Here is a 17612-nt window from a genome sequence, read left to right on the forward strand (position 1 = left end):
GGGGGGGCACACAGGGAAGGGGGGGATGCGACAATGGGGGACGGGAGGGGATGGGGACACCGCCGGGGGGGCGGGAATTGGGGGGCGCGGGCGGGGGCGCAGAGCGGGGCGCTACCAACGGGGGCGGGGGGGGGGGGGGGGGGGCGCAGAGCGGGGCGCTACCAACGGGGGCGGGGGGGGGGGGGTGCCGGGGGTGCCCCTGCCCCCAATGCCCGCCCGGGGGGGGTCCCGGTGCCCGGCTCACCTTGGCGAAGTAGAGCATCCAGAGCTCGCACAGGCGCTCCCGGGAAGCCATGCCCGGGGCCGGCCCGGCTGGGAACGAGCGGCGGCTCCGCCTCCCCCCCCCCCCCGAGCCTCCCCCCCCATCCCAGCCCTGGCACCTCCCCCAGGTGTGGGGGGGCGGGGACTCCCCTCCACCTGCTGGGGGGTGGGAAGCACCCGTTCCCCACCTGCTTTTGCTTCCTATTCCCGTATTCCCATCGTCGTGGAAGGGAGGTGAAAGGGGCTGAGGAAGGCAAAGCGCCCCCTCCCCTCCCCCCCCAAATAATTAACACTAATTAGCTCAGCTGAGCCTTGCACTCCTCTGGAGACGCCCCGAACGAACCAAACGCGAATATTTCGGCCTATTTTCCCTTTTAAGCTCCTTTTAAACCGTTTTTAAACCCTGAATGGATAATTTCTTACGTGCCGCTCCCCATAACACCCCCCCCCCGAATCGATTGCTCGTATCGAGACGCTCGGCGCTCGGCGCGCCTGGCCTGCCGCGCATGCGCGGCGCGCGCTGTACGGCAGGCGGGACGCCGAGGGTGAAGAAGATGGCGGCGCCCGGCGGCGGCCTGGAGGCTGCGGAGGAGGCCGAGGGCTTGGTTTTGGGGCGGCTGGAGGAGGAGGCGCTGAAGCGGCGGGAGCGGCTGAAGGCCCTGAGGCAGAGAACGCTCCAGGTCGGGCCGGCGGTGGCGCCGGGAGGGCGGGGGGAGCTCTCGGAGGGGGCCCGCAGTGGGGCCGAGGCTGCGGAAGGGCCCGCAGGGGCTGGAGGGGGCCTGGGGGGAGGCCTGGGGGTGCTGGGGGAGAGCCAGAGGAGCCCGGCGGATTCGGGATACGGTGGGACGGGATTTAAGGGTTTGGGGGGTCCCAGAGGGTCTGGAATGGGGCTGGGGGTGTCAGGGGATCCCAGGTGGATCCTCAGTTATTCGGGATATGGTGGGACGGGATTTAAGGATTTTGGGGGTCCCAGAGCATCTGGAATGGGGCTGTGGGGGTGTTGGGGGGGAGTCAGGACATCCCACATGGATCCTGAGTTATTTGGGATATGAGATGCCGAGGGTCGGGAATGGGGCTGAGGGTTATGGGATCACAGAGGGTCTGGAATGGGGCTGGGGTGTCAGGGGATCCCACGTGGATCCTCAGTTATTTGGGATATGGTGGGACGGGATTTAAGGATTTTGGGGGTCCCAGAGCATCTGGAATGGGGGTTTTGGGGGAGAGTCAGGGGATCCCGAGTTATTTGGGATATAGGATGCAGTGGGTCTGGAATGGGGCTGAGGGTGTCCGAGGGATGATCCCAAATATTTTGGGCTTCAGGAGGAAAAAAGCAGGAAAACACTGGATGGGCTTTTCCTGTGGATAAAGCCCGGGGAAGCAGGGAATGGGAGAAGCCTGGCTGGAGATTCTCCTTCTTCCCAAGGAGCCGAGGCCTTTTCCCACGGCTTATTTTTAGCCATGGATTTGGGAGCAGAGGAGTTCTCTTGGATGCTGCTGGATCCCTTTGATCCAGCTCTTGGAATAACCCCGTGTGGGAAAGGAGGGGAAGCATTCCATGGGCGAGGTGCCGCTGGATGAGCTGGGATGGCAGGGAAAGGGGCCTGGGTGGGATTGGGAGCAGCGAGGTTTCACAGGATCCCGGGAAAATCTGGAATGGACCTTTGGATCCACTTCCCTTTCCCTGCCACTTTTAGGGTTTCAGGGAATTTTTTTCCCCTTTCCCGTTCCTACAATGGCAGCGTCGGGAACTGATGGAGCAGCTGGGAAAACGTGGAACGAGCCTTCCTGGGTTTCTGTGGGATCTGTGTCCGGCCTGAGCAGCAGAACTTGGGAAGGAAGGGCTGGAAGTGGCGAGGGAACCTGGCAGGGTGGGAAAGGGGATCCGTGGGAATGTGTGATGCCAGCGGGAATGACTGGATGGGAAGGGAGAGAGGCTTGGGACCAGAAATCAGGGAATCCTGGGATGTTTGGCTGGGAAGAGACCTTAAGGATCATCCCATGGGCAGGGACACTTCCCGCTTTCCCAGGCTGCTCCAGCCTGGCCTTGGGCACTGCCAGGGATCCAGGGGCAGCCCCGGCTGCTCTGGGAGTTCCAGCCCAGCCCCTCCCCACCCTCCCAGCCCGGAATTCCTTCCCAAGGTCCCACCGCAATCTCCCGTTTTCCAGTGGGAAGCCATTCCCTGGGTCCTGTCCCTCCATCCTTGTCCCCAGTCCCTCTGCAGCTCTCCTGGAGCCCCTTTAGGCCCTGAAAAAGCTCCAAGGTCTCCCTGGATCCACCTCTTTTCCAGGTGAATTCCTCAGCATTCCCATGACATCCACGGGAAGCTCTTCCCTGGCCTCACCCTCTCCACGTGTTCCTGAACTGCCAGGGCAGCCTCTGGAATATTTGGGATGCTGCCCAGGGCAGGGCTGGAATCCCCATTCCCGGAGGGATTGGAATCCCTGTGGATGCAGCCCCTGGGGACACGGATCAGGGCTGGCCTGGGAAGGGCTGGGAGTGGTCGGGCTCCATCTCCGAGGCTTTTCCAACCTCGATAATTCCAGGATTCCATGCCTCAGCCCCTCTTTCCTCATCACCAGTGGAAGCAAAATCTTGGAAAAGCCAACCATTCCAATGACTTTGCCTTCTTTTCCTTGGCTACGACCTCCCTGTTTCCTGCCAGGATTTTCCCAGGGAAGGGTTAATTCCTACAAAAATCCAGCAGAAAATTGCTGGGATTGGATTCTCCCGCTGCTCTGGAGTCTCCCCTGCCATTCCCATCTCCATGGCGATGGCCACAGGGATTTTCCATCATTTCCCCTTTTTCTCCCTCTCCATAAAAAAGGGATTAAAGGCTCCTCCGCATCCTGAACCCATCCCGGGCTCCTTTCATCTCCTGGAATTCCAGCTGCTCCCTGCTCCGGCTGGATTTGCCGGAGCTTTGGGATGGGATGCATGGAAATGAGGAGTGACACGGAGCCTGCCCTGGAGATGGGGTAGGGATGCTGGGCTGGCATTCCCCCCGGGAATTCTCTGCCGCTTCTCCGGCTTATTTCATGGAATACTTTGCTGGGAAGGACCTTCGAGGTCGTCCCATTCCATGGGCAGGGAATTGCAAGCGGCTCTTTGGTTTTTAATGGAGAATTCCTGGTTTGCCAAGGATGGAAGGCTGAGGGATTGGGTTTTTCCAATTGGGTGGATCCAGCGTCATTCCAGAGGGGTGAAGGAGCTCCAAGCTCCTGGAAAAGAGCTTGGATACAGAGGGGGACTTTTCCCGCCCTGCTGGAAGATTCCGGGAGAGCTCCGCCATTCCCAGCCCTCTGGGCAGAAATTTGGGAATTCTGTCGTGACGTGGATTGAAATTCCTGCTTTATTAAACCTTGGAAAATCCCGGATTTCTTTCGGGAAGGGACCTTAAAATTCATCCAATCCCATGGGCAGGGAGCACGGAACATTCCAGGCCTGGAATCCAGAGGAAAGCAAACCTAAGGCTGGAATTCCAGCAGGAATCCTAGTTTTTAAAGGGAATAAATGCTGGGAATTCCAGGAGGAGCCATCCCAAGCCGGTTTAAATTCCAGCAGGTTTTTGCGGAGCAGCTCGAGGTCCTTGGGAAGCTTTTCCTGCTTTTGATTCCCTTTCCGAGCCCTTTTTTTTGGGAGCTGGGAAAGGCTTTTCCCGACTTTTCTCCTTTATTCCTGGCTGGTTCCGTCCCCTCTGACAGCTCATCCCTTTGTTTTCCAGCCTTAGCTCCAGAAATCCAGGGAATGCAAATGATCCCGAGCCTCGGATCTCCGGGAGAGCGGGAACGTTTCAAGGGCAGCGGATTTTCATTGGAAAAAAACCCCTTGGAAGTCCAGGACTTCCTAAAAATTAGGGAGAAGCTGAAAGAAGGGAAACATTCTGGAAATATCCCAATTTTCCCTATTTCTTGCATCCTTTCTTAAGGAATTCTGCTTTTCCTGGAGTTTTCCTGCCATTCCTTTGTGTTCTGGAGGGAATTTCAGCTTATTCCCACTGGAAACAGCGGGAATGTTCACGGAGGAACTTGGATTGTGGGAAAATCCCATTTTTTTGGGATTCTCTTGGGGTTGGAAGCACCAAAACCAGGGAAAACGGGAATTTCTTCCTTCTGCTCCCTCCGGTTCTGGATCAGATTTTTCCCTTAAGGAAAATTCTCCAAAAATATTGAGGTGGAAAAAAAGAAACGGGAAAGGAGAAGAAATCAGAATAAGGGAGATTCCTGCTTGGAAATTCCATGGAAAAGTGGGAAGCTGCTCCAGGAGCCTCCTCTGTCTGCAGCACTGGGATTCCCGAGGGAATCCGGCAGAGGTTGTGCTGTGGGAACGCTTTTTGTGGGAATACATTCCGGGATTCTCCAGAGAATTGAAGGGAGAGGCTGGGAATTCAGGAATTCCTGCTTTGGGGTTGCCACTTTTCCTTCCTTTTCCCGTGTGAAGTGGGGGATGGGGGGCTTTTCCCATAATTGAAGGAAAAAATTCCTCGCTGGGACAATATTTGGGAATTCCCATTGGGCACGTCCCGGATTTCCAGCTTTCCTTTTGCACTTGCTGTGAAATCCTGGGATTCGATGGCTCCAAGTTCCACTCGGAGGGGATTCCCAAGAAAATTCCATGGGACTTCCTCTGCTGTTCGGATGTGTGGGGATACCGATGATATTCCCAAAGATCCCTCAGCAAAATCCAGGTGGGATCGCTGGGTGGGAATTCCAGGCTCAGATTCCCTCTTCCATCCCAAAAATTCCTAATCCAAGAACTCCACAGCTCCTTCTCCTGCTGTTTTATCCTCAAATCCATGAAAAGCCAGAGCCTTTCCATGTTTTGGTGGGAGGGAAAGGTCTCCCATTGCTCCTTCTCTCATCCCGGCTCCGGAGCATTCCCTGTGTTGTTCCTCGAGCTGGAAAAATTCCTTTGGCTGCATCCCAAGCTTTTGTTCCTGGCTGGATTCTCTCCAGAGCCACATCCCTGCTCCTCCACACCTTCCCGGCCGGAGTGGGAGGAAGGGCCGGCACTGCTCCTTTTCCTGCTTTTCCGCCGTTTTCCTGCTTTCCCAAAGTCCCGGACAATCCCTGATCCCGCGCTTCGAGTTGTTGGGGCCTCGCTTTTCCCATTTCTTTTCTTGCTGGGATTTGTTTTGCCGGAGCAAAGCTCCTCGTGATCCCGAAATCCGAGTGCCAAAGGCTTGGGCAAATGGTTGCTGTGGAAACGGAGCCCAGGGAAGTTTTTCCAGCTGGGATAAAACACCCGGAGGGCTCGGGAGGATCCGTTGCTATCCCGGCTTTTTTAGGGAAGTCTGAAAGGATCCCAGGGCTGGAGCACAGGGAATGTGCTTCCACAAGGTTGGGTCACCTTGGGCAACGTTCCCAGAGGCTCTTCCCAACAATTCCAGCCTGGGAATGTTGGTTTGGAGATAAGAGGGATTTGCAGGAGTGGGATGGCTCAGGGGGATCCCATGGATCCAGGGATGGGATCCTCAGGGCAGGAAGGGCTTGGAGCTGCTGGAGCAAAGCCAGAGGAGCCCACGGAGCTGCTCCAGGGCTGGAGCCAGGCTGGGAGAGCTGGGAATGTTCCCCTGGAGAAGGGAAGGACACAGGGAGAGCTCAGAGCCCCTTGCAGGGCCTAAAGGGGCTCCAGGAGAGCTGCAGAGGGACTGGGGACAAGGCCTGGAGGGACAGGAGCCAGGGAATGGCTTCCCAGTGCCAGAGGGCAGGGATGGATGGGAGATTGGGAATTGGGAATTGCTGGCTGGGAGGGTGGGGAGGGGCTGGGCTGGAATTGCCAGAGCAGCTGTGGCTGCCCCTGGATCCCTGGCAGTGCCCAAGGCCAGGCTGGACATTGGGGCTGGAGCAGCCTGGGACAGTGGGAGGTGTCCCTGCCCATGGGATGATCCTTAGGATCCCTTTCCAATCCAAGCCTTTTGTGCCTGTGGGTTTAGGAAATGTTGGGAATTCAGCTCTGGGAATGCAGGAATGCCACAACCTCCTTCCTCCCGCCCGTGCCGTGCTCCATGGGAGTGAGAGTCGGGATCAGTGGAGCTGAGCAGTGTTTGCTGTGTTCAGCCCTGCTGCTCTTCCTGGGAAATCCGGAGCCGGGCCTGCGCTCTTTCCCGCCTTTTTGTCGCTTTCCCGCCTTTTTGTCGCTTTCCCGCCTTTTTGTCGCTTTCCCGCCTTTTTGTCGCTTTCCCGCCTTTTTTCTTCCCGCCTTGTTTTTTCCCTCGTTGTCTTTTTGCCTTTTTTTTCCCCACCCTTTTTTCTTTCCCTTCCTTTTCCCCCCACCTTTCCTTCCTGCCCCTTTCTATCCCTGCCCTTTCTCTTCCCTCCCTTTTTTCTTTCCCGCTCTTTTTCCTTCCCACCCTTTCTCCCCACAGCTTCCCTGGAAAACCTTTGCCTTGATTTTCTAGGAATATCCTCAAGCCTTCAAAAACCATTGGATTTAATGGGAAAGAAGTCGGAATTGGGAATTTTGGCCAAGCTCGTGGTAGGATTGGAATATCCCAATATTCCAGCCCCCAGGGAAAAGCAGGAATTCCCAGGAGTGGGAACAGCCGCGGCTCCTTGGGAATATTTTTGTTCGGTATTTCCTTATCTTTGAACCCCTCTGGATAAAATTCCAGCAGGAATAAGAGGAAAGGACTCGGAGTGCGGGAAGGGACTTCCCACAACCTGAAATTCCATGGATTTGAGGGTGGCTAAACATTATCCAGCTTGGAGCTCCACCAGAAAATTCCGGAGGGCTCTTCCCGGTTTTTATTGAATTTATGGAGTGTTTGTTGAGCAGGGAATTCCTGGGAGTATCCCAAGGTTTTAATGGACTTCAGAGGAAAACCAGGGAATGAAACCGCAATGAAATGGGGATTTTAGGGATGATTGTTGTCGGTTTTCCCTTTAAAAAATCCGGGAATATTTTCCTTGCACTTGGAGCAGGAGCTGGACCTGAACAATTCCAGCCCCTGGCTCCCTTCCCTGTTTGCTGGGAATGTAATTTTTAACCCGGATCGTGGAACAGAGTTGGGAAGTTTGGTTGGAAAAGGGATCCAGGGAATGAGTCAGCAGTTGGGAAACACTCCCAGGCCTGGAAGAGCTCCTGGATAATATCGGGATCCAGGAGTTGGTGTTGGGAGAGGGACTTTGGATAAGGGATGGGACACAGGGAATGGATCCCAGTGCCAGGGGGCAGGGATGGATGGGATATCGGGAAGGAATTCCTGGCTGCAATGGAATTCCCAGGGAATTCTGTGGCTGCCTCATCCCTGGAAGTGCCCACGGCCAGGTTGGAGCTGCCTGGGATAATGGGAAGTGTCCCTGCCCATGGAATGGGATCAGCCTGAGGATCCCTTCCCATCCGAGCCTTTTGAGCCTTTAGGAAAAGTTGGGAATTCAGCTCTGGGAACGGAGAAGGCCCAAATCCCCTTATTCCCAATCATTTTCCATGGAAATAAAAGTCGGGATAAGTGGAGCTGAGCAGAGCTTGCTGTGTCCATCCCTGCTGAAATTCCCAGGAAATCTGGTGCTGCTTCTGCTTTTTTTCAGAAGTTGGGAAGTTCATTTCCTTCCAGGATTCCAGAATTCCATGGCTGCTCATTCCCAGCTCCTCATGGGCACCATTCCATCCCTTTTCCTGCCTGGATAACGAGGAGAAGCGGGAATTCCCCTGCTTTTCCCGGGATCTGCTGCTGCCAGCGGAGCCTCTTTCCCTATTCCGGAGAAACTGGATTGATTTTGCTTCAGCTTTTTCCTGGAGCTGGAATGAAATCCTTTGTTGTGTTCATCCCTGTGGGATTCCATGTTTTCCATCCCGGATGAGAAATGAGGGAAAGAAGGAATCCTGCTGGGCGAATTCCCACTTCTTTCGTGGGGATCGGCGCTTGTTCCCATTCTCATCCTTCTCTTCCTCTAATTCCCTTCTCCCAAGAATATCCCAATCCCAGAGGGTCTGGGAGCTGTTTGCTCTCCCGCTTTTCCAGGGAAGCCCCAATCTCACGGATTATCCCGGTTTTTTTGTTTGCAGAACCAGGAGAGCGGAGAACCCGAATCCAAAATTCCCAGAGAAGATGAGGAGGAGGAGCCTGTCAAGCACAAGTAATTCCTTCCTGATTCCCACTTTTCCCTCGGGAATGTCTTGTCCAGGAGCGTTTTCCTTTGGCTCTGTGTAATTTCATAGGGATTTTCCATAGGAATTTGGGGTGAATCATTTGGGATGAGGGATGGCTGGATTCGTCCCGCAGGATTTTTCCAGCCTTAAAAATTCCGTGGATAAAGTGGGGGAAAAGCCTGAGGCTGAGTGAGCGCTTCCAGGGGCAGCAGGAATGTTGGGAGCTTCCCGGAATTCCCTGCCGTTCCTGCATGGATGGAGTGGGGATTGGTATTTTTCCATGGATTCCCGTGGCTGTTTTCCCTGGAAAACGGGAGCACAATCCCAGCTGAGGCTCCTGGCAGATCCAGCTGATTCCAGAGGTGTTTTCCTCCTGGGAAAATCCCATCAGGGCTTTTTTTGGGGATCATGGGGTAACATTTTGCGTGCAAAAGGTGGAATGGGACCTTTTCCCATGGTTTTATCCCTAAAAACCTTTTCCACGGGAAAAAGAACCAGGAACCAGTGGAAAATCCTCGCTGTTTTTTGGGAATGACTCCTTGGAAAAAGCCCATCCCTGGTGGAGAAGAGCCCACAGGGATTCGGGGCTGGAAGCGCCAAATTCCTTGGGAGAGGGAACTTTCCGTGGTTGGAATTTGTGCCGGAAAAGGCTCCGGAGATGAAACCGGAGCTCGGGATCTCGGGAAGCTCCTGAATAATGAATGGATCAGGAGCTCTCAGATTCCAGAGCTGACGGAATCTGGGTTGGTTTTCCCACCCCTGCGGATCCAGGCACGGCTGCTCCCAGCTGGAGTGAGGAATTCATCCTCCAAATCCCAAAAAATCCTGCTTTGGGACTGATGTTATCCTGGGAATTGCTGCTGGGATTGCCTGGAGGGATCCGAGGGCCTTTGTGGCATTCCCGGTGTTTCCTTCCCGCTGTTCCGCTCCCGTTGTTCAGCAGCACTGGGAAATGGGTTTTTCCATGGATTTTCGTTCATCCAGTGGCAGATCCTGCCATAATCCCTCCCCTGCCTCGGGATGATTTCCTGGAAAATCCAAGGAAGTTGCAGGTGGAGAGGAAAGTGTGGAGTGGGAAATCCTATCCCGGCTTCATCCTCAAATTCATGGAATCCTTTGGGAAGCAGCTTTTTGGGGGGAAAACTTTGCTTCCCGATGGATTTTCCTCTTTGTCTGCCTTTCCCACCACAGTCTGTTTGGTCGGAATCCAGAGGGAATTTCCCAAGGCAAATTCCAGCAGAATCTGCTCCGTGGGAAGGTTTGAATCCCAAATTTGGCCCGGATGATTCCCAACTTCTGATTTCCTTTTGCTTTTCTTGTGGAATGTCTGTTTTTTTTCCCGTGGGAATTGGATCTGGAAGAGCCCATCCCTCGATTTCCTCTTGGATTTGGATTTTTCAGGAATTTCCCTATGGAAAAGGGAAACTGGGATTATCTGCTGGGATTCCACCTGGATTTGGGAAATGAGTGATCCTGGTGCCCGGAATCTCCTTTCCCTCCAAACCACTTCCAACTAAACAGGCCTCAGGAATGGCTGGAGAGGGAAAATTCCGGGAGGAAGGAGCTGGAGGTCCCTGCCGAGGCACCGGCAGTTTTCCAGGAATTCTTTCCTGCTTTTCCCTCTGCTTATTGATGGATTGGGGGAACTCCCTCTCAGCCACTCGGGATATGGGGAAATCCCATCAAATTCCATCCCTGGCAGTGTCCAAGGCCAGGCTGGATCTTGGAGCAGCCAGGGATAGTGGGAGGTGTCCCTGCCCATGGAATGGGATGATCCTGAAGTCCCTTCCAAACAATCCATTCTGGAATTCTGGGATTCTCCACAGCCCCTTCTCCATGTGTTCCCTCTGCTCGTTTTTCCAGCTTGGGAATCCCCAGGAGATTCCACCCCCGCCTGCTCCGTGGCATCCCAGTGCTGCCAGGAAAGCTGGAGCAGGGAAAAGTTCCCTGGTGGAAGGCATTCCATGGAATCCTGGAATGGTTTGGGCGGGGAAGGACCTTCAGGATGATCCCGTTCCGTGGGCGGGGACAGCTCCCGCTATCCCAGGCTGCTCCAATTCCCATCCAGCCTTGCCTCAGGCACTTCCAGGGATGGAGATTCCCAACTTTTCTGTTCCACGGGCTGCAGGAAGAACAGATCTCCTCGGCTCTGGCTTTCCCAGCATTTTTCCCTCCCTTCTCCCACATTTTTTGGCCACTTCCTGCTTTGTTCCCACTCCAACCTCCCCATCCCATTTTTCCTTCCTCATTTTCCTGCAAATTCCCAGGGCAGGAACAAAGCCCTGCAAGCCCTGCTCCTCTCCCAGGAATTCCAGCTCTGATCCCTGATCCACACTCTGGGAATTCTCTCTGGAACTGTGGAGAACTTGGATTATTTGGATTTCTGTGTGGAGCAGGAAGCGGAGCCGCTGCTCCGCCTTTCCCAGGAAAAGGGTGTGGGAGGATTTTGGCCTTTCCGCCTCATTCCCATGGGGAAAAACACTGAATTTGGGAATCAGGGACCTGCTGGAGCCTGGAATTCCCATCCCGCAGCGCTGAGCCTTGGAATTGGGCTCCTTGTGCCAACAAAGGTGGGAAAAGGGAAACTGAAAATCCAAGGAAAAGCTTGGAGAGGGATGGGAATAAAATAATCCTCAATTTTCCAACTTTGGGAAAAGCAAATCCCCACCGAGCTCTGCCGTTGGACATGGAGTTATCCTTGGAAGTTACAGCTCCCTGGACTGGGGGAGGAGCGGGCCTTGGGAAACCCGATCTCCCTCAGGAATTCCTGCCTCTGGAATGTCGCCGGGCAGGTCCGGAGTGCTTTTGTTTGTTAATCCCTGCCTCAAAATCCCTCCGGGAATCTGCTCCAGAGGGGGCTGGGCTTGCCAGGAGCATCCAGGACGCGATGCCCTTCATCCCGGAGCGTGGAAATCTCGGGGAAGGGGTTTCGGACAAGGAAAAGAATGGGAAAAACCCCCTGAGGATTTTCCCGCCCTTTTTTCCCGCCCTTTTTGTGAGGCGGCCGGAGCTGAGCTTGGGACATGGGGAGGGTTTGATTGACGCTTCCCGGGATCTGTTCCCGCTTGGACATGGACATGGAACATCCCCAGGCTTCTCTTCCCATCAGGAATGTGCTCAGGCCGCGGCAGGAGCGGGAGGAGGGGTGGGAGTGGGAATGGGAATGGGCAAGGCTGGGAGCTGCACACTTTGCTCCAAGCTGGAAAAGGGAAATCAGGGATTGAGGTGGCTGAATCCACTTGGAAGCTGAATCCCCTTGGGATCTGGCCACCGGGATCCAGACTGGGAAAATTCCCGAGCTGGCTCCATCCTGAAGGTTCTTATCCATGTTTTTGGGCTTTCCTCCCCCTCTGGAGCTGGAGGACGCTGTGGATTTTCCCTCTGCATGGAGCTGATCCATCCCTAGAGAAGGATCCATGGAGCTTCCTGGGATCCCAAGCCTGGCTGGACCCTCCTGGGGAGGCTGGGGATGATCCTGGATTTTCCCTCTCCTCATTCCTGGGATGGGGATGAGCTCCAGTGGTGAAATCCTGCTCCTTCCACCCCTTGGCTCCACTTTTTTCCAGGAGCCATTCCTGGGAATTCATCCACCTCATGGCGTTCTGGGCATGGATTTTTTAGGTGCTCACACCTCCAGCTGCCCTTCCTGAGGGAGAATTCCTGGGAATGTGAGCAGGGCTGGAGCATCTTTCTGCTTCCAGTCCTTGTGCCAGCTCCGTGCTGGAATTGTGGATCCCAGGAATTCCAGCAGCTGTCCCGGCTGTTATCCCGTGGCCATCCAGGTGCTCCCAAGGTGCCTCCAGGGCTCCCTTTGGTTGAACCTCAAGGGTGGAAGATGGGATTGGATCCATCCCAACCAGGAGGAGCTGCAGAAGAACACGGATGAGGTTTGTCCTTGTTCCAGTGTTGGTATTCCTGGCATGTTCGGGGTGGGAATGCTTTGGAATATCCAGCTCCAGCAGGATCCCACGCTCCACATGGAATGTGGGCTCTGTCCCGGTTTTATTCATGGGTGTTGAAGATCCCAGTGTCCGCCTGGAAAGGCTCAGGTGCCTGGGAAAACCCTGTGGGAAGCGAGGGCCTCTCTCCTGATGGATTTGGGATCTTCTCTGGCTCTCCTGGATGTGTCTCCCAATCCTTGCTCCAGCAAGGAGCACATCCTGGGAAACCAACCAGCCCAGCCAGTTTGGGGGCTCCTGGTGTGGGGAGAGGTGGGGATTTTTTGGGGATTCCTTCCTTCTGGAGCCGCTCCAGGAACAGGATGGGCTTGGGAGCAGCTTTTCCAGGGGAGAGCTTTTCCTCAGGGCAGATTCTCCTGGATCTCTGCCTGTTCCTGCTTTGGTGCCTTGCATGAGGAATCCGGGAATGACGGTGGCACCTTGTCCTGGGATCTTCAGCACCTGCTGGAGTGAATCCAGAGGATCCCACGGAGCTGCTCCCAGGGCTGGAGTCCCTCTGGAGCCAGGCTGGGAGAGCTGGGAATGTTCCCCTGGAGAAGGGAAGGACACAGGGAGAGCTCAGAGCCCCTTGCAGGGCCCAAAGGGGCTCCAGGAGAGCTGGAGAGGGACTGGGGACAAGGCCTGGAGGGACAGGACACAGGGAATGGCTTCCCACTGCCAGAGGGCAGGGATGGATGGGAGATTGGGAATTGGGAATTGCTGGCTGGGAGGGTGGAGAGGGGCTGGGCTGGAATTGCCAGAGCAGCTGTGGCTGCCCCTGGATCCCTGGCAGTGCCCAAGGTCAGGTTGGACATTGGGGCTGGGAGCAGCCTGGGACAGTGGGAGGTGTCCCTGCCCATGGGCTGATCCCAAGGGTCGCTTCCGTTCTCTAATTCCATGATTTACCTCAGCGAGGTCCTGGAACACGTCCCACTGTTCCCACCACTCCCATGGAGTGGGTTGGATCTTGGCCAGGAGATTCCCGTGCTGGAGCGGGAATGGGATGGAGTGGGAAGGGTTGGATTTTCCGCCTGTGCTCCGGTGACTTCCAAGGTTGGATTTTTGGTGCTTCCCATAAAAACCTGCACCTCTGCTTCCCAAGTTTTTCCTCCTCAGCTTCTCTTGGAGCATTTATCCCAGTTAATTCCATCCTTGGTGCTTGATGAGCTTCACCTCCTTCATTATCCCTGTGGGCTGAGCTGATCCATGGATCCCGCTGCCTCTGGAGTGTCCTGGAGGCAGCTGGAGGTGCGATGAGCTCCTGTGAGCTGGATTTTCCAGGATTGTGGCTTTGGGAATTCCTCTGGAGGCTTGCAGGGTTTGGCTCCAGTGAGGAATCACTCGTGGGAGTGAGAGTGTCCCATTGAAACCCAAATTACTTGGGAATATCATGGAATTGTGGCTCAATCCCGACTCCTGAGCTCTCCTGGAGGAGATGAAAACATGGAAAAACTTCCGGGTGATGTTTGGGTTCCTCATTCCCTCAGCTCCACCATCCACTTATTCCAGAACCTGGATGTGCTCCCTGATTTGAGCACTTCCAGAATGCTTGGATAACCACCTCACATCCTAAATAATCCTTTCTTCCCTGTCTTTCCCTAAAGAATTTTTTTCCATGATTTTGGATCCCCTCTGGGGTTTCCATGTGGAGTATCCCGGTTTTTAGCCCCAAAACGTTGGTGCCGGGTGGGCGTTGGGTTCTTCTCCCAGGGAACAGGGATGGGACGGGAGGGAACGGCCTCGAGCTGTGCCGGGGGAGGTTCAGGTTGGATATTGGGAATATTCCCCATGGAATGGGGAGCGGGAGTCCCCATTCCTGGTGGGATTTGAAAGCTGTGGAAGTGGATCCGTGGTGGCCTCGGCTGGATCTCAGTGGTTGGATTTGAAGATCTCGGAGGCTTTTCCAACCTCAGCGATTCCATGGTTCCATGATTTCAGCTGCCTCTGGCTCCTGATTCCAACATGCCCCTTTTTCCCAAGTGCCCACTGGGGCATCCCAGGCTTTTCTCACTCTTCCTGCTTTTCCCAGGGAGATCAAGCTGCGGAATTACGATCCTGAGGATGAGGAGCTGAAGAAGAGGAAGCTGCCCCCGGCCAAACCGGCCTCAGGTGGGAGCAGCGGGAATGTGGGAATGTGGGAAGGGAAAGGAGGCCTTGGGAAGCTCCGGGCTCTTCCTGAGGTGGGAGATCCACTGGGATGAGGTGTCCATGGAGCCTGGAGGGTTTGGAATATCTGATCCTGTCACCCTCACAGCCAGCATCGCACAAGAGCGCTGGGAGCACTCCCAGGCCCAAATCCAAGGATTCATCCTCGGAGGAGCCTCCCTGGAGGATCCTTCCGGAAATTCCGGCTGTTTTGTTGGATTTATCTTGAAGGAAATCTTAGGCCGGATTTGAGGGCATTGGGGCTGGAATTTCCTCACCTGGAACTTTCATAATCTCCTGGGGGGGAAGTGAAAGAGTTCCCTTGATCCTTGAGATTTGGAGTTCTCCTGGAATAAATCCCTTGAAAAATGCCCTGAATAAAAAGGGAGGGCTGGGAATGGCTGGGAATTCCAGCACTGCCCTTTCCTTGTGGTTTTGTAGGAGTTTAAAACTTGCACATGACAGGAAAGGCATGGAAAGGCTGGAGCGTGTCCAGGGAAAGGAAAGAAGCTGGGAAGGGGCTGGAGAATTCCCAAGGGAGCTGGGAATGTTATCCTGGAGAAAATGAGGCTCCAGGGGGATCTTCTGGCTCTGCACAACTCCCTGACAGGAGGGGAATCGGGATCTGCTCCAGGGAACAGGGACGGGATGAGAGGGAATGACCAGCATGGATATTGGGAGAATTCCAGTTGTCCAGCAGTGGTGGAATCCCTATTCCTGGTGGGATTGAAATCCCTGTGGCTGTGGCACTCGGAGCCCCCATTCCTGGTGGGATTGAAATCCCTGTGGATGTGGCACCTGGGGGCACGGTCAGTGCTGGCCTTGGCAGTGCTGGGAATGTTTGGGTTCCATGGCCAAAAGGCTTTTCCGGCCCAAATGGTTCTGTGATTCCATGAAATCCGTGTGCTGGAGTGGGATGTGCTCCCTGCTGCCGCAGCCCTTCCGTGGGTGGCTTTTTCCAGGAATGTTTTCCCATTATCCCTGATACCTCCAGACCTTTTTGCAGGCGTGGGTGGAGCTTGACCCCTCCAAATGTCCCAGGCCTGGACATGAGTTAGGAAGAGCCAAATTCCAGACCTCTGGAGCAGCTGATTCCTGCAAATGTTGGGAAAAGAGACCTTATCCCAACCAGATTCCAGCTGCCGCTGCTGCTTGTGGGATTTCCATCATTCCCAGATAATTTTGAGGAGTCTCCAGAAGGGTTTGGATACCGAAGGGATTTACTTATGTGTGGGCTCCGTGTTTTTAGGGAAAGCTGTGGGAATGGGGTTTTGGGGAAGCTTTTGGGAGCCGGGCCTGGAGCGCTGATGGAATTCCCTGTATCTGATGGAATTCCCTGTATCCCGATCCTGTTTCCCCATCTAGTGGAGGACACGGTGAAGGAGCAGCTGGAAGCTGCCAAGCCGGAGCCCATCATCGATGAGGTGGTAGGTGAACGTGGAGCTGGAATTCCAGAGCTGGGAATCCAGAGCTGGAAATCCGGAGTCACTCCGTGCCGTGTCCAGGCTGGAATGTTGCCTTCGACTCTCACTGGATGTCTCCTCTCCTTCCCTAGGATCTGGCAAACTTGGCTCCCAGGAAACCTGACTGGTGAGTGCCTGTGGAATGCTGCTCCCGGGAAAAGGCTGTTGGAATCAGCGGGGGGTTGTGTGCCAGAAATATCCAGGAAAACCCGAGTTGAGGGTTAAAAATGCCAGGGAAATCCTGTGGAACGTTGGAATCTTTAAGGTCCTTTGCAACCCCAAGCATTCCATGATTCCATGGAGTTGGAAAGCCAGCCTGGCTGTGGAAGAGGACCCAATTCCGTTTGCCTGCTGATTCCTTTGGGATTCATTGCCGAAGGGTGGGGTTGGTTTCAGAGCCGCTGGCACTTGGGAAAGAGAAGGAATTTCCCCTGGGAAAGGCGGGCCCTGCCTGGCCATGGAATCGTCCTGACCTTGTCGCTCTCCTTCCCAGGGATTTGAAGCGGGATGTGTCCAAGAAGCTGGAAAAGCTGGAGAAGAGGACCCAGAGAGCCATCGCGGAGCTGATCCGTGCGTTCCGGAGCCGCGGGAATGGGGTGGTTTATTCCAGAGGGATTCCATGATCCTTGCTGGGAGCTTGCTGGGCTGGGGAGGGATTGGTGGGGCTTGATCCCTTCCCAAAAGGATCTGGGAAGCTGTTGATCCCAAGGAGCTTCCCAAAGAACCTCTGGGGGCGCTTGGATGGTGCCGAGGGAAGGGTTTCGGGGGTCCTTCACTGGGTTGCTCCCAATCCAAGCGATCCATCCCATCTCCATGGTGTTTTTCCCGGCAGGAGAGCGCTTGAAAGGGCAGGAGGAGGAGCTGGCGTCGGCTGTGGGATCAGCGAAGCAGGAGGGAAGCGACTCCGAGTGAGGAGAATCCATCGGGAATGGGCTCCGGATCCGCCTCACGCCGACCCCGTGTCCCCAGGTAGAGCTCCCTGTTTGGGACTGCTCATCCCTTTTCCCGAATTTCCCAAATTCCGCCGTGCCTGGAGGAGAATTCCGCCGTGCCTGGCTGCTGAGGAGCTTCCATGGAAAACTTTCTGGGATCACAGGGGGTTGATTGGGAGCAGGACAGACCCCCCCCGTTGGCTGGAACTTCACAGCCAGGACTCGGAGCAAGGAAAAATGGGAAAACTCCAGGCTGGGGCTGGAGAGGCCAATCCAGACTTGCTAGGAAAGGAGGGAGATGCCAACAGCCCTTGGAAAAGCAGGATCATTTCCCACGGATTGGTGCTCCTGTTCCTGTGCAGAGACTCCTATTTGGGAATATCTGTGGCCAGCCCTGGAATTCCTGTGGGAAGGGGCTGTGGGGCTTGGGAATTGTTGGCTGCTCTCTGCATCCAGCTGAGTTAAAGGTGGGATTTGCTTTGCTTCCGGAATTTCCCGACCCTCCAGCAGCTCCTCCTCTGGGGGGGGGTTTATTGTTAATGGATCTTTTCCTAATAAAACAATTCCATGTGGAAAAAGTTGCCACTTGTCCTGCAGGAGTGGGAGGAGGAGCAATGGGATTGAATCCATGGAGTTTGGAGGAGCAGTGGGATTGAGTCCATGGAAGTTGGAGGAGCAGTGGGATTGAGTCCATGGAAGTTGGAGGAGGAGCAGTGGGATTGAATCCGTGGAAGTTGGAGGTGGCCACAGCTGGTCAAGCACAGTTCCTGGGATGGGCTGATCC

At 55.0% G+C, this 17612-nt stretch overlaps 1 protein-coding gene across 1 annotated transcript; it reads left to right on the forward strand.

Annotated features, from left to right (window-relative positions):
* Positions 1-799: 799 nt before the first annotated feature.
* On the forward strand, positions 800-17406 carry CCDC12 (coiled-coil domain containing 12). The gene is made up of 7 exons (XM_082284387.1): positions 800-941; positions 8267-8337; positions 14318-14397; positions 15799-15860; positions 15989-16023; positions 16390-16466; positions 16729-17406. Exons 1-7 carry the CDS (start codon positions 816-818, stop codon positions 16806-16808), a joined length of 531 nt encoding a protein of 176 aa, XP_082140513.1. The 5' UTR covers positions 800-815; the 3' UTR covers positions 16809-17406.
* Positions 17407-17612: the final 206 nt, after the last annotated feature.

Source organism: Coloeus monedula (assembly GCF_965178545.1).
Source record: "Coloeus monedula genome assembly, chromosome: 1".
Lineage (NCBI taxonomy): Eukaryota > Metazoa > Chordata > Aves > Passeriformes > Corvidae > Coloeus > Coloeus monedula.

Excerpts from the sequence above, each read along its gene's own strand:
- CCDC12 (XM_082284387.1), top strand. The coding sequence starts at position 816 with ATGGCGGCGCCCGGCGGCGGCCTGGAGGCTGCGGAGGAGGCCGAGGGC. Across the intron at positions 16,024-16,389 it reads GCTCCCAGGAAACCTGACTG|GGATTTGAAGCGGGATGTGT; the intron begins GTGAGTGCCTGT and ends TCTCCTTCCCAG. Across the intron at positions 16,467-16,728 it reads AGCCATCGCGGAGCTGATCC|GAGAGCGCTTGAAAGGGCAG; the intron begins GTGCGTTCCGGA and ends TTTTCCCGGCAG.